This window comes from Calonectris borealis, chromosome 12, assembly GCF_964195595.1.
Source record: "Calonectris borealis chromosome 12, bCalBor7.hap1.2, whole genome shotgun sequence".
Lineage (NCBI taxonomy): Eukaryota > Metazoa > Chordata > Aves > Procellariiformes > Procellariidae > Calonectris > Calonectris borealis.
In genome coordinates this window covers 11534379-11551129 of record NC_134323.1, presented here as the reverse complement: position 1 = coordinate 11551129, position 16751 = coordinate 11534379, and the positions used below count along the sequence as shown (strand labels likewise).

The following is a 16751-nucleotide window of genomic DNA, read 5'->3' as shown; positions in this document are numbered from 1 at the left end:
ATCCAAAGGAATCAAACTTACTGCCTCATTTAAGGATGCTATCATAGCCTAATCTTGAAATGACAGAGGAAAAGGTACCAGCAGCAAGACCAACCTCTGAAAGACAAACTTTTCAACTGACCATAGACACAAATACACATTTCTCATCAAGGTTTTCAACTGCTTACTCTATAGTTGTTATGCCTCAAACTTCCCCCAAATGCTGAAAGGTTTTAACCAGTGAAAGATAAATCCTATTAGCAGACTGCAGTATCTGTCCATTCAGGTTACTTCCCCTCATCATACCCCCAGTTATATCCAAACCCCCATTAATTTAACTGCTAAGCCATACCTCAGCATGTATTACATAAAGAAGATCTTAAACTGTGCTAGCCAAGCTGCAGTAGGAGATACATGTGGATTCAGTCACTCTACCAAGAACTTTTCCAATGGGCTAAAATACAAAATACCTCTGGTAGTTCACAAAAAATGTTATTTACCCATAACTAGCATTAATAGGTAGAAGAAAAAGAGTAAGTCAAAGGAAAGCACTGCCTAGTCTGGAAGTGTGTAAGAAATTTAAAAACTCCTCAGGATCCACTATCTGCTGACTTTACTCACGACACCTGAGATGTCCTTCAGCATACTCATAATCACAAACAAACCCAGCATTCATTTCTACTGCATGCTTCTCAAATTATTTATCAACAGAAATTGTCCTATCCACAAAGGAATAAGGATAACGGATCCACTTTCAAACAAACAAACAAAAAAAAGGAAAAAAAAAAAAGAAAGAAAAGGCACTGGGCCATAATTCTGTGTTGCGGACACATTCTCAAAACAAAATCAGATTTTCTTTTTTTTTTTTTTCCCCCGCCAAGAACAGAATCGCATTAAGGGGACAGACACAAAACTGATTCATCTCATTAAATACCAATACGCAGAGACAGAAGGCTAGGAGTTACAATTTAGACCTCAAATAGTCTTTGGTTAAAACATAATCCAGACAAGTGCAAGTCAGAGCTGGTATTTTATACCCATGGAGTGAACTGAAAAAGTGTTTGTTTTCATTCACTTCCTAGCACTATGGTGTCTAATCAAAGATTATATAATTTCAACAGATTGTGTTAGCTTTCAGGAGTAAGCAAAAGAGCAATTTAAATTACTTAAGGGATTCACAAGATGATGTGTGTATATACATATGTATCTAACTGCAACAGTAATCTCTCAAACTCAACAGTGATATTCTACCTGTATTATACCTATTTACTCACAAAACAGATAATTTCCGTAAGGATGATTATCCTGTTTGGCAGTTCACATAAAAAAAGCAGGCATGGGAACAAATCACTCTGAATTTTTGTACCATTTATGCTGATGCAGGGTAGAGTCTTCCGCTTCCTTAGCTTGACCTACCCCATCTAAAAAGAAGAAATCCAAAAAGATATTTGATACTTATCTATGTTATAGAAACCAGATACTTCAGAATATCCCAGTACCATAATAAAAATAACTTGCTAGCAATCAAATTACTACTGCAAGACTATATTTGGCATTTATATTGGGTATCTCCTATTTGGAAAGATCTCATGAAGTTAATAATTCAACTGAAAATTTTAACTAAAAAGAGTATTGTAGTTGGTATTAAAAAAAAAATATCTTAAAAACCACCAAAAATGCAGTTTTCCAGGTCAGGTAAAGGTTTTTCCAGTTTCAAAACATGATCTGAAACCTGAAACATTTTAGGTAACTGACTATTTAGGTAACTGACTAAGAGTTTCAGGGATGAAAACAACTAATATTGATGTTACCATCACAACTTGAAACATGGCATTACAGTCACTCTACTATTCCAGGAAAAAAAGCGTTCTATGATAAGCACTCCAGGATCTTATCTGACTTTTGTCTGCTGCAACTTTTTAATCACTCAGCTTTCATTACTCCAAACTCAAGTGCCAGCTGCTGCCAGATCATCCTCTGTCCCCCTTCTATGAGTGACAAAGCCATGTGTTTTTAAGCCTCTACTGACTGAATACCACATCCTTGAGCATTAGATTAAAAAGGCAAAAAAAAAGTAGCCATTTTCTACCGTCCTGAATCTCAGGAAAAAAAAAAGAAAAGCCTCCCAGAGAATGATGCTGTTATTTACCTCATATTTCAACAGATTTCAACTTCCTTAAATCCTATGGCCTTTGACAGCAAAATGCTCGTCCTATCTACAGGAGAGATTTCCTGCTCACACATTGCATTCAGAGCTAAACAATTCTGAGTGTCTCAAGGACAGAATATTTCCCAAGACATAATAATTTCTCTTACTCTCACAGCATCTCCAGGCTGCTAACTATAAAGTATTTGTGGCTTATTGTAAATATTAACTACATGGTGCTATTCTGTATACTCAGAGAAGTCTGCATTTGGTAAAATGACTTTTAGGTTGACATTTAAGCACCTAACTTTAATTGAAGTTTTAAAATTTTTGGAAATTATGAAAGAGGTTTACCACATGGATGATTCCCAAAAGTCATTTTAGAAGAATTACAATTTTCAGTAGAATTTTCTTGTATTGACATATTCTGTGGATCAGACGCATTTTCTGGACCAGCTGTATCTTCCTTTTTGCTTCTGAACCGAGAAAAAGGCATTTTTAAAAGAAATGGTTTAAATATGTTTAATATTTAAAGGATTCCTAATCATAGTTTGAAATCCTTTTGAAGTTAAGTTTTGCATCTTAATGTATGAAAAAAAATACACTAAAATGCACTTCTAGCAAACCATAAATCTCACTACAGGGTTGCTGAACTTCAGTAACTCAATAAGAAGCATTTATACGGAAATCCAAGTTAGGAGAATATTTAAAATTCTGATGGTACCAGCATTTCCTCTTATAAAAAGAGGATTATAAAAAGCTATTGCCTTACTGTGTGTGACAGACCTAGATAAGAAAATTATTCCCTTTCATAAAGAATTCCAGTAGGTTTGTGGGCTTTTTGGTCGTATTTCATTCCGACTTGGAAAAAGTAAAAATTTCAGAATAGTCAAAGTTCTTCACTTATTAGTAAGAGAGCCCTGGCTTTCCAGCTGTACAGCTAGGGGCTTCACTAGCTGGACTCAAGATTCAGGAAACATCGCAACAGAGTCAATCTACTTGAGAGTTTAGAGATAGGCACCACAACCCTATATTCTGCAACAGCCTAGGAAGTCTCCGTCAAAACATTATTGAGAAGAACACAGCGCTGCATAATTTTTGAAACACTGAGTCATCATCTGTCCAAATGAAAAACACTTTCTTCCATTACCTCCAAACACCTAGTGGCATAAAAGGACTGAATCCAGTCTAGTAAGCCATCACATAATGCTTCAGACTGCATAAATAAACACTAACTTTTAAATTAATCCATATTGAAGATTTAGTATTAAATACCTATGCAGTCATCTTTATTCAGAACTGACACAGCTCACCTTAATTACTTTGGAGGTAAACTAGTAAGATTAAGCCTTTAAAAAATGCTTATCAACTCTTCCAAATAATTCCAACTAAACAGTTCTTTGAGGCTAGGTAAAATACAGCACAGAAAGTTCAATTTAATAGTATTTTTTAGAAACGATTTCTGAGTTACGGACTTCAAGTAATCAAACACTTTTAAAAAAGTCAAGTCTCCTATGATTTACTGAACAGCTTGGGAAAGCCGAAATCCAAAAGAATCTAACCTTACCTTAAAGCAAACAAGGTTCTACAAAAATGTTTAATTATTCATGCGCCACACAGAAACCCTAAAAAACAGCCACCAAGCAAGAAAGTGCCTCACAAGCTGAAGAAGGACTTGAAAGGTACGGGCCTGAAAACTGGGCAAATAGAGTATGAAGTTAGACAAAAGCTTTGTATACGAAGTCTGCAATGAAGCACCCAAAATCCACACAACCAACATGTAACTGCATATTCTGCAACAAGGAACAACTCCTGCAAAGAACCCCACTTCTCAGCCTAGGCGTAGTACCTCTCGAACTGTGGAAACACTTGCAATGAAGGATAGCCTGTGTTTCTCAAACACCATTAATCCGGAATGACTGGAGTATTTGCCAAGTCTTCATGGGACGATATCCAAAGATCATGTAAAGAGACTGAATGATCTAGTGCTTTGATTGTGCATTTATTGAACAGTCAACAAGGTAGTAAAAAAGAGAGATGCCTATGCATTAGAGGTGGGCCACAACCTCCTCCATTATCATCAAAAAGGTGTGGAGAGAAGGCCCAGAGACAGAGTGGCTTTATTCATAACTGATGGATTATCTGAAAGCAAGGATACCGCTTATATGGTATAGACCAAGTCATCTTGGAGATGAAGATTTGAGCCTTTTTCTTTCCGGGACAAAAATGTTTCTTAAGGCAATTAAGATTGAACTTGGTCTTGCTGGCAAGTGCTGTTTACAACATAAAAAATTCTAGCTATGCCAAGCTTGCCTGAAAGGCTGTACAGCCTATATACGCTAAGGTCCACTGGTTTAGAAGACTGTTAATATCTGTGGGAGAAGTAGAACACCGCTTGCATTCTGGTCACAGAGGTAGTAAGATCCTTGCACTGCACTTGACAAACCACGAGTATTTAATTAACTGAAGAAACTTGTTGGCTTTTGAACTTAAAGAAGGAGATTGATGAACAATCACAAAAAGAATAGCACTCTATAGCAAGGACATATAATTGAAGTGAATGGTTGAGGCACAAGAACAGAAAACTTACCCGCTATACTGAGTGCTGCTTGATGCACTAATGGGAGGTGGTTTGGGCTGCTGCTGTTGGGCAAGAGTTCTGCAATGTAGGCAATTCGCCAAGTACTTCAGAGAAAAATGACTGTTTTAAAAATAGCATGGAAAGTAGCCTTTATCTTTGTGTTATTTTCTAAAAGTCTTTCACTGGGCAGAAGCGTTCTTTGATGCAATTATCATGACCAGAGAAAAGTAGGATGATAAGTATCATGGGTACCTGTTAAGCAATGAGCCATACTCATAGCCATGAAGACAATAGGTAAGATATTACCACATTGCACACACAAATCCTAAAGAAAAAACAGATTAATACAGAATGCTTGACGAACTAGCACAGATTAAAGGGAGGCAAAGTGATCTGCCACATACTAAGAAGTATAAATTTCTTTTATAAAATTTAAATCTGCAATGGAGCATCTGAAATCTGCATAACTAGCATGTAAATATGCATATTCCACAACAGGGAGAAGATATTCCTGCAAAAAACACAAATGAAGTTACTCAGTTAACTTCACCTTACAGGAGTTCTCTGAGTCTCCTTTATTTAACTAGTACCTTACTAAAAAAGACTGCAGTCAGTTCTGAATGTTTCAACAGTAGTATCAGGCTTAGTGAATCCGCAAAAAGTAATCCAAGCAGTTGCATTACAGATATTTGAGATGGAACTGTTGCACACAGCACCACGATAAAGTTGTCTGGTTTCTGGCATTACATGCTTCGGTGACCATTAGGAGGTTACCAACCTTCCTGTTCAGTAACAGCATGAAACAAGAAATAAATTCAAAAAGGCTGTGCTCGAGGTAGCAGAAACCTCAGAGCCCAAGAGTCCTCTGTGAGTAATAAAACCAGAAGAAAAGCCTTCCAGGCATCAACAGTGCAAACGCTGTTCTCAAATACTGATTTTTAAGGTTATACAAAATATGGGAAAAACCAAATCCTTTGGTTAAGATTAAACTCTGGTACAGATCTAGGTAGAAATCCAGGAACCTCAATCTAAGATGGAAATGGACTTTGCAGGGGGTTAGGCTTCCTCATCTTGTTGACTGGCTAAGTCAGAGGAACAACAGCCTTAATTAACTTGCCCAACCCTGAGATAACACATACAGTGCCCATGTTGCTACTTCAGGGACTTTTTTGTTTATGAAGCAATATTTGCTCTCTGAACGAAAATATTTGAGATTTCTCTCTTCCTTGTAAATATTAAAAAAAAGTTGGTCGGTCAGACAAAAGCATTTAAATTATCTTTTCAACGATGGCTCTCCAAACTGAAGAGTAAGTGGCTAAACAAAATCCTGAACAAGGTGCCACAGAGAGGCCAGAACAAAAAAGCTACAGATGTCTTGCTCATAAGCATTTTAAATCAAGAGTCCTAGGATCCGGCACAGACCGCAGTGAGATGTGCCCTTCCACCATATACAGTTGTAGGAGTTTACCACCACTCAGTTTATCACCGAAGTTTACCACCACTCAGTTGTAAAAGTTTACAAGGCAAGGAAAAAAACCACCACACAGTGCTGTTACTGCAAAAAACATCATGTAGCCATACTCATGAAATGTATAGCCCTAATCCTTTTAAAATAACTGTTTAAATTTTCCAGCTTGAACTCTGCAGCTGTACAAACACCAACAATATGCTCTACTGTACTGACTGGTACTATTTACTGACTGGTAAGCGTTCAAAAAAGCCACTGACCATAATAAAAGAAATTTTATTCAATTCAAATTCAAACAGAATTTGAATTCAGACTCCATATTTTTAAGATAAACTTGACTATCTGCATCAAATACTAGTTTAACATTTTCTAGAATTGATATTTTTCTTTCCATGATGTTTATGTGGCTGAAGAATAGTTAAAGGAAAGCAGACATATCATAAACACTACTGTCTTCGTGTTTAAATGAAAATCATGTTCAGTAATATTAATCATGAAAACATCTAGTTAAAATCAAATAATGGAATTTTTTCCTAGTAAAGTATATGCTGAAAAAAATTTGTAAACACTTACAAAGGCTCCAAGTTTTTTGCATGATTTAATACCTTCATGTGTCTGCACAACTTCTGAAGTTGTGTTATATGTTCTGGATTGTCAGTTCCCAGACCCGTAGACAGAATCTCAGATCGAACGTTGTATTCATTGACAGACATCTTCAAATCTGAAAACCTGGTAACCTGGACCTTGAATTACAAAACATACTAAATGGAAACCATAGTTCATAAATGGTCTCTCCCCAACTCTAAGCTGTTCTTCAGATAAAACTTCAAACATATCCCCGTTTATTTATACCTGTAAGCAATTTGTTTTCTCTGATTTTCAAACGAGAACCTACCCATGTTTAATTGTTTTCAGAGCATCACCATCTTTTTCATTGTGATTATGGTTCAAGTAACTAGTAGCTAGTCCCATCCAACAGAACCAAGATGGTAATAAAGTAAATAATCCTAGCCTTGATTACACAAATTACAGCCAAAATACACACCACATAGTTAGAATAACTTCTAGACCCAAATAACAATAAAACTGCTAGGGGGGGCATGGTAAGAAAAACCCTAAACGAAAACAAAAGCATAGAAATTGGAGAAAGGTTGGGATATGCCATATGGGAAAGGAAGCTACTAAGGAGAATTGCTTCCAGATCATTTTCTCTTTCCACTTTATTTTTCAGCTGACTGAATGGTTGGATGGAAAACATAGCATGATACATTCCAAAGCACAGGAGTAACTTACTGTACTCTTTGGCAGGACCAAGCAGCCTCAAGAGGCCCATCACGATCCTGAGATATAGGGAAGCCCTTCTGATGAACTTGTCCAGACCATAAAAAAAAAAATTCCCTCAACTTGTGAGCTACCTTTGGTAACAATTCTTCACAGAACTCCTTGCTCATAAAATGAGGTTATTTCTTAACAGACATCAAAAATGCAATTAGCTTGTTCATGCCATTAGTAAAGGCTTAAAAGCCACCTGATTCTTTTGTCCTTTGATATAACCGTCAGAATAGATTCCCGCCTTTCAAAAAAAACGCCTTTCAAATAAAATACAGCCCTAAGGCAATCTCCTATCTGCACAGTTTTGGGAGAATAGGAGAATACTCAGCGGAAACATCATCACATGGATGACACACTCCCTAACTTTTCCCTAGCTATCACCTTCCAGTCAGCACTACCAACAGGAATACTTGGTCCGGGCCAGTATTGCCTTTCTTATGGGCCAGGGAACTGACAGAAGAACAATACAAACATGGCACTGACCATAACATTTTAATTTCAGGAAAACCTAAGAAGTCAACTCTGCTTAGACACCATCACAGTAAATTAGCCAACAGTATTATGTGAATACCACTTAGAATAAAATTAAAATAGGAACAGACAGAAGGAAAGAGAAGAATGGGTGCTCTTATTATAAAGAAGTTTAGATACAAATATTTTGTAATGCTACAATTCTATACCTACCATTGGGTCAACCCAGGTTGTATTTCCCAAGGTATATACTATTTTTGCTTCATGTAGTTTTCCTTTAATTTTGTGACGAATATAATGAGTTACCTAGGAAAAGCAAATTTTCACTGCGCTTGAGATGTAAACCAACGTAACTTCATAGTTATTTTAATTATAATGAAACAATCTTCTGAGCTTAACAATGAAAAGGGTATTCAATAAATAAAACCAGTTTTGAGTAAACTAGTGAAATATTCCAACTTTACTGTAGGTTAAAACAGTATTAGCCTTTAAGAAAGGAGCTTCCTTAATGGAAGAATACTCAAACACAGGTCAATTTACAGAGGCTGCCCTTCCCCTGTTACTCCGCACAGATTCAAAAGCAGCAATAACTTGTTCTGGAAGAAGCCATTTAAATTATAGAGAAGTAAATCCCATAAATTTCACTTTATTATTTTGTAGGAAAACAAACAAGAAAACTGACTTCTTAAGACTCTGGCCCAATAGCAGATTTTTATTGGTAATACTAATAAGCAATGAAATTTAGTAACTGAATTTGCAGTTCATAACTATTTTCTTGTAGAAAATAACACACAGAGAGAAATTAAAGAACTTAAAGTAAATCCATGAAAAACCTGATAAATATTACCTGTGGGTTCCATTCAATTTCATTATCAATGGGTTTCACTCTACAAACTACAAATTCCACAGCCTGAGGTGGCAGACACTGAAACCTTGCAGGTAAGTGAAGCAGCTGATAGCTCTTAACTTGACTTGTTCTGCCTTCATCTATATATTTAATTTTGACGTTAAGGAACAAATTTTCCTCCTCTTTTGGGGAAATCTCTACCACCTGAACCCTTCGTACAGTAGGAGAGAAAACACAGAATTATTATTCATATAAGCAGTTGTAGAAAGTTTTTTAATCTACTCTTGTTTAAAAAAAAAGGTATTTTCATAGCAAAATATCTAATTGTATGTGTGGGTACTCATTCTGTTTTCCTTTTGGTAACTTAGAGTATGTGATAGCTTTTTAAAGAATTATTTGAATAGCAGTGATTTTGTGCTGGTTTTGAGGGTGGGTTGACTTTTTTTTTTTTAACTAAACAGTAAAAGTTTTAAATTACTTTGTATAAAAAGTGCACATGAATAATTTAAAAACACAACATTTTTACCTGTGAAAAAGTGTTCTCTCACATAATGCATAAAATGCTAGCTTTTCCACGTTTTTAACAGAAATTCTATTACTAGGTTCCTTAAAATACTTATTAATTTCTTCAGCAAGAATTGTATATTGGTCCTTTTGTTTATCTACTATTCGACCGAAGTAGTTTGTTGCATTTACAATGTGGAGAGGCAGTATCTGAAAGCATAAAATACATTAGAAAAAAGGAGGACTGGATTATTTCTTAAATTAATGCAATGTAAGTTTTCATATTCAAGATCACCTACCTCCTTCCAGCCCAAAGATGTGGCAGAGATGCTGCTACATACACACATTTCAGAAAATTATGAGTTATCACTATATTATTCATAATCTTATGAATAATAGTAATTACCCATAGTCCAGTCAACAGTGTACAGAAATTTACAGAGCAAGAACTGTTAGGTCTCAGTTGGTGGTATTTCACTTAAATGAGCAGCAGTGATCTATACTATTACCTGCCAAGCTACTAACCACTAAGGCATTCCACACCACTGAAACTTAATTCTAACTATTCTCCAACCTTACAGTGGGTTTTAGAAGAACTGACCGGGGAAGCACGAGGCCTTCACTCTTTTTGCACTAAAATTACTTAAATGAAAAGCTACGAATATACTATCAACACCAGTGCATAAAATGCTGGGTGCATTCTGTCCAAAGGGTCATGCCAGGCAGAAGTACTGAGATACCGCTGGGTGTAAGAGGCCAGATAGGATAGTAAGAGGACCAGAAAGGTAATTTCCACTTAATAAAAATCCTAGAAATGCACAATGTGACTTGAGGTTCTTAAAGGAAGGAAACATTATACTGGGTTCCAAACAAAAAAGAAAGTGAATACTTATCAAAGCGGTAACTGATCTGTAAGACAGGCACCCAGGCTCTGCAGTCAGGAGAAGCAGAAGTAGATGAGGAAATGGAAGAGGCCACAACTGCTGTCTTGAGTGCACCACAGGTAAGCGCAAGTTTCTAATAGGAGTGTCATGAAATCTGTCCACTAAACACGGCAAATGCATCCGACGCTAAAAACGGATACATGTAAGTTGTCAAAGGGTTTGAACTCACACCTACCAACCAAGGTTATTTATTAGGCAGAAATGGAGTGACACGAAAGAATCCACCCAGTTCTCCTTATCTTCTATTCTCACAATCTATGACTTTTGGGAATAGATTACACTCATTAACTGCACGACCTGAAGCCACCTGAGTTCTGGAAAAGACAGGACAGGAAGAAGGTGGAAGCAGCTCATCCAAACAGAAGGCATCCAGCACTTCTTAGATCCAAGTGCTAACTTCGGAAGGAAGCACCCATGTCTACACACTTGTCCTCAGCAATCATCGTCCAACAAGGAGACAATAGAGAGACTGTACAGTACTCCAGTATAGAAGGGACTGAAAAGCCAGGTGAAGGGAGCTGAAGATACAAACTGTTACTAGGATGTGAAGAACCACCATAGCAAAGTGAACCCAGTAAGCATGAAGGTTTCATGACTGTGAAACTATTAAAAAACAAAAAGTCCAATTAGAAGAGCACTCTCTATCAAGATGGTTTTCAAAAAGCATTGACATCTTAGTAGGAAATAACTGTTACATCTAGAAGATAAGGGAGGAGCTGTATCCCATTTTCTGTGAATACTGCAAATGAAAATACAAGTTTAAAATGACAAGGCCAGAATATGCTTATTTTTCAGCAAGTTTGCATGAACGTGTCAGCTAAGAAAAAATCCTCACTTCCAACAAAACATGCACTATCTTCCACTTCAACTTCTCTTCACTCCAAGAGATTAATTTGTGTTTCCTCTATAGTAAATATAATTGAAGTTTAGAAGAACTTTAACCTTTGTTAATTTCAGTATATGGTCTCAATTTACAGAGGGAAGGAATAAACAGAACATAAGCCCTCTTCCCATACAACGGGAATCTTCAATGCAGAAGAAAATCTGATGTAAACTCAGAATCACCTGCAAAACAATTTCAATTCAAGCTAAGGATTAAGGGAAAATCTGGCACATTTATTTATGCAAGGGAGAGAAGAAAAAGCTAAAAAATAACAAATATCCAAGAGGTACAGTATACATACTACAGTAATATTAATGTCATACAAAAATATAAGTAACATGCTAAGTAGCTATTAAGACCTGTCTTCTTGGTACCCAAAACCAAGGTAAGTAATAACAACTTACTGTCACACATCCAGGCGTTCGTATAATTTTATCTAGTACATTCTGGGGCACATCTATTTGTAAATTAATTTGATGACGATCTGGACACACTGTTCTATTCCTACGTATTAAGAAAACTGTTTTAGAAAAAAGTCCTTTGTTTTCAGTTGTAAACTATTTTGATGTGACTTACAACAGCTTTAAACACTAAAATTTCATCAGCCCTCAATATTCAATTTGTCTCAAACAGCATCAATGACTCTCGGGGTTAGACAGAAACAAGCAAAAAGCTCTTGGTGGAAGAGTTTGTACAACAAAACAAAAAACACCAGAGAACTTGTTTCAGAGTAAAACAAACACTAACATTGAATTTTTTGTTACTTGCAACAACACTGATCTACACTAGAATTCATACCTGAGAACACTTTAGCTTCCTCCTTCAGGTACTACTTACAATCCAGTTACACACAGCTCAGAAGTCATCATCTACTTACCCACTCTGGAGGGACAGGAAACGACAGGGGAGAGAGTAAAGCACAGCATAAATCTTATGCAATTATGGTTAGAATACTAATCAAAACAATGGCTTAAAGTTCCCTAAAGTACATCTAGGCAGGAGTTGTAGTTATGCTACTATGTCAGACTATGTATGATTGGTCTCCATAACAATGTTAATATTTTTGTTTTCATAAAAATACCTAAGAAGAGTGAAACAGATGCAATACTGAACAGGGTAGGGGGGGAATCACGAGCAAAACCTGATTTGAATAAAAGTATTCAAAGGAAAATTCATCAAGGAAGTAGAAGCAGTCATCATTCAGGGCACAGAATGCCTTGCTACATCAGTACGGATGTCAAGAAAACTTGGTATTTCCTTACTTGCAAATCCCAAATGTTTTAAGATAGGCACACAGTGGCCTTGAAAATTTCTTATCTTCTTCAGCTTCTAGCATCTTGGAAGTAAAACCATGCAATTCTGGTGGAATTTCAGCTTCTGCGTGCTGCAAATAGCGCAGGATCCTAAGTGCATGACATGCACTGTTTTCTGTTAGCAAAATGACTGACCTTGCCTTTGTGTATTCCTGATCTACAGAAGAATCCTAAAAAAAATATTTTTTTTTTTAAAAGCTTTTATGTATCCACTACTTCATAATCAAACATAATATTAACTTGTTAAAGATTTACTCAAACCTTTATCACATTACAGAAGTTGTCAGACATGCTGCGTAGACGCTGTCCAAAGATTCTTGGAGAAGGAAAACTGAAATGTATCACGCAAGTTGCATCTGTAATTCCCAAAGACTGCATACAGTCATCTGTTAAAACTAAGCACATGGTTTATACACTCATATCAGATAACTGTAATACTTCAAGCATGTGAAGTATTACATCGTATTAGCAACTCCTGTTTCCTTCTCCCCATCCATTGACTTAAGAATGAAGAAAAAGGTCTTTTCCCAATACACTTACATAAGGCATTATATTTCTTCAAGTCCATATACTTCCTAAGAATATGGCAGAAACAGCATTTCATGTTAAGTCTCTAATAATCTAGTGTAACTCTATATCTCATATCAGTATCACAAAATTGCTCACAGCCAAATACTTCACAGGACTAAGATAGAAAACACTTGAATAATGCAGGAACGCTAACTCCTTTGTATGAACCTACAAAGCAGATGCAATTACGTCAATCTTGCTTTTGACGTAGAAAATGGAAAAAATAAGTTTGAAACTGGGTAGGAGTCTGCAAACAACTTGAAAAATAAAATTCTACCAGAACATATGGGAAATGATTACAGTAAGTCTTCAGAGTTTCTAAATTATTTCAAACTGAAAATATCCTCTGTAGTAGGAGACAATTGTGAAATCAAGGAAATTCTCTGAAAGTACTAGTAGTTCTTTTAACTAATGCATAAAAAAAACCAAAAAGCAAACTCCTTTATGTTCCTTCTAATAAGTAAGGTTTTCCCTTGCAGCAGTTAATTCTGGGATCCATGAACAACACCACCACCACAAAAAAAAAAAAAAAAGACTTGCTGTAACACTAATAAGTAAAGGGATAACTAGAAAGAATTCACAGGGAACTGACCCTGTGGAAGTGATGAGATAACCTAGTATAAATATTCAGTGTAAAACATGAGTCACCATGAAGACAGAATCACAACTAGACAAAAAGAAAATACTCACCTAACACAACAGGAGTGCCAGAACTATACTTTTTTGTCCACTGCTCTAGGATATATTTGAAATTAAACTCGCTCTCTTTATGTATTTGCAAGGAAAATATTGAATTGCTCTTCAATGCCTGGATGACAAAGTGAAAAGTTATACATTCTTCCAATACAGCAATAACTGCTCTAATAAATAGTATAACTTACTAGTATCTAGCATACCTAGCTACTGGAAACAGAGCCAAGGAAAAGAGTTAATGAAAAAAAAAAAGAAAATTGAGAGTATGGATATTAAGCTTGTTAATTTCCTGTACAAAAAACCTAATAAAGCTCAGGTTCCAATGGATTAATACATTAAACAGATGTTTAAGAAAGTACAAATTCCATTTGAAGCTTTTCCCACCATTAAGGTGTCCTCTCTATTCTAAGTCGATTCTATCATCTAACAACATGCAGGCTCAAGTTTCAGTTTCTCAGAAAAGGCACTAAACCCCCCTCACTGATCTACCCGTACTTAACTTGCATGAATGCAGTATTCTCAAAAGGCTTTACGTATTTGTCAAGTTCAAGGTTCACATATTAATCACTACAAAAACCTTGGTTATTTGGTAAACTGGCATGCCTAATGAACTAAGTTAACACTTAAAATATTTTTGTAGACACTTAAGATATTTGAAGTTGGTGTACACACGGATTACTACAAACAGCTTCAATACTCCTTTAGCATCAATAAACACTCTTCTTTTAAGTGGTGGTGGGGTTGGTTTTGATATGCTTGAAGAACTTAACTCTCAAATATTCAAGGAAAATGTGTTAGAAAGTGACGAGACAAAACCAGATTTGCTTCTATTAACAATCGTCAAAGATTAAACATTCCAGATACACTAACATTTACGTAAGAAGAATCCTTTAAATACCACAGGATCTATTCTGGCTTCTGGAAGGGAATACATTCCCATGTTTCAGGACTGACGTATCTCTTCCTATGACATCTGAACAATCCAGCCACACATCCTTTTGCTATCCCATCCTTGAAGCTATCACTAAAGGTTTTAATTCTGATATCCTCCTAGCTTGCCTCCTTTAGCAATATCATCCCCATCATGCACATCACCCTATCCAGGTTTAACAGAACTATTTCCCATCTCTTACTTCCAAGTCAAATCAGAGTGCACTCCTCTTACTTCGCACTGTTGGAGGAGCAGCAAAAAGACAACAAAAGCACAGAAGACATTTTTCTATTGCTATGTTGTTTTATATACTCATTGCTATAATATCTGAAGAAAGAACTACTGCAGGGAAACTCCTTCTTAGTCTCCACCTCTGAAATGCTGAGTATACAATCCCACAAAAAAGGTGGAAAACTGGAGCATGTTCTATTACAGATAATTTTGAAGCAGTTTTACGCCAGTTTTTAAGAAAATACATATTAAACATGTTATCTCCCCCCCCATGCCTTATGACTTGAAGCTTAATTAAATTCTGGTAGACTTTCACAGGATGACAGAAAATGTTTCTTTCAAATCAGAGAAACAGCCTTCTACAATTTCAACTACTCCAGAGTAGAAAGCAACAGAACAGAACTTCTTAACACGGTGGCTTAAGATTTCTCCCCCCATACCACTCCTGGAAACAGTAAAAAAATAAAATTAAGAAAACTGACAGAACTTTTACTGGAAAAAAGCCGGTTTGATTCAACTCAAAGTTCCAACCTGACAGAGAGAACATAGTTAAGAATTTAGTAATGAATGCATTCTATGCCAGACATTCCTGTCAGTTAGGCTTTCTTCTAGTTGGCAGAAGAGCGGGGTTGGGGCTATTTTTAGCAGAAATAATTAACTTCCAAATTCACACACCTTCTTCATTCTCAGAAGCCAAGATATTTTAGTTTGTCATACCTTAACAATTAAAAAAAGGCACTTATCTATGTAAATTTAAATACCTTCTTACCTTATGAACCATTTCTGCTTCATTTACTGAATTAGTGAATACCAGCACCTTCTGAAGATGACTGTGGGTAAAATCCAGTATTTTGAGTAACACAGCAGTTCTCTCGCTGTTCGTGCAAGGCTGCACGACCTAAAGTAGATACAAAGCAGAGGGCTGATAATTCATGTAATCTATACATTTTTACCATGTAATTCTTCCTTTTAATAAGCACTAAGCATTGTTATATAATACCAAAAAGAATCCAGTAAATGGTAGCTCCAGTAAGTGGTAGGTCTTCCGTTAAACTTGCAGAAAATACAACTCTCACAAAAGGTACACATTTAGGACAGCTTTCAGAAGCATAATTAAAATCCAACACATAATCAAAATCCCACGTTAAGATTTTTCATTCATTTAATTTTAGGTGATTTAAAGTTTGGCATTTTCAAGTACCACTAAAAAAAGCTCCACACTCCAAAAGCATACTGCACCACCTGAAATACTCTTAGTAACTAAAGCATCAAGACACTGACGCTTTCAGTCCTGCCAAACCATTAATTAGACTTCTCACAAAAAGTATTGGGTTTTTTTTTCCCAGTTTCGTGTCATGTTCAGAATGCCTAGTCTTCGAGATTTCCCAACATTCTCAATCCCCAAATTATTACATTTTGAGACACAGCAGAATTCAGATCATACTTACAACATTTTGTATTATTTTTAAGGGCTACATCACATTGACTGGAAATTAAAGGAGTAACTTTCTGGAAACTTTAGGTCAAATTAAGTTCTGTCTTGGGATAACTTACCTTGCAGTTCTGCTACTCACAATTAACAATTGCAAAAACACTCTGATAAAATTCTGGTCACAAACTATACCATTTGCAAACACTTCACATAAAATGCAGATTCATTTGCACTAACAATGAAATACTCAAGGGAACATCTTCACCTCAGTCCTACAAAGCAAGGTGAAAAGACCTTCAGCTCGTTCAGTGATTAACTTGCACAGCTCTTCTAAGAGTCGCCTCAGTTCATACATGGGAGGTGCACCTGAACAGTCCGAGTTAGGATTGTAGCACTACCCTCTTAAAATAAACAATCAGCAGCCAC

At 36.2% G+C, this 16751-nt stretch overlaps 1 protein-coding gene across 1 annotated transcript in view; it reads right to left on the bottom strand.

Annotated features, from left to right (window-relative positions):
* Positions 1 to 16751, bottom strand: part of TDRD12 (tudor domain containing 12) — a 37309-nt gene that overhangs the window by 2533 nt on the left and 18025 nt on the right. Inside the window, 14 exon segments of the mRNA XM_075161332.1 lie at positions 1346 to 1391; positions 2483 to 2601; positions 5297 to 5318; positions 5321 to 5348; positions 6075 to 6084; positions 6748 to 6917; positions 8191 to 8283; positions 8825 to 9035; positions 9351 to 9538; positions 11560 to 11659; positions 12418 to 12638; positions 12730 to 12863; positions 13729 to 13846; positions 15663 to 15791. Of these exon segments, the coding sequence (XP_075017433.1) occupies positions 1346 to 1391; positions 2483 to 2601; positions 5297 to 5318; positions 5321 to 5348; positions 6075 to 6084; positions 6748 to 6917; positions 8191 to 8283; positions 8825 to 9035; positions 9351 to 9538; positions 11560 to 11659; positions 12418 to 12638; positions 12730 to 12863; positions 13729 to 13846; positions 15663 to 15791 (1589 nt within the window).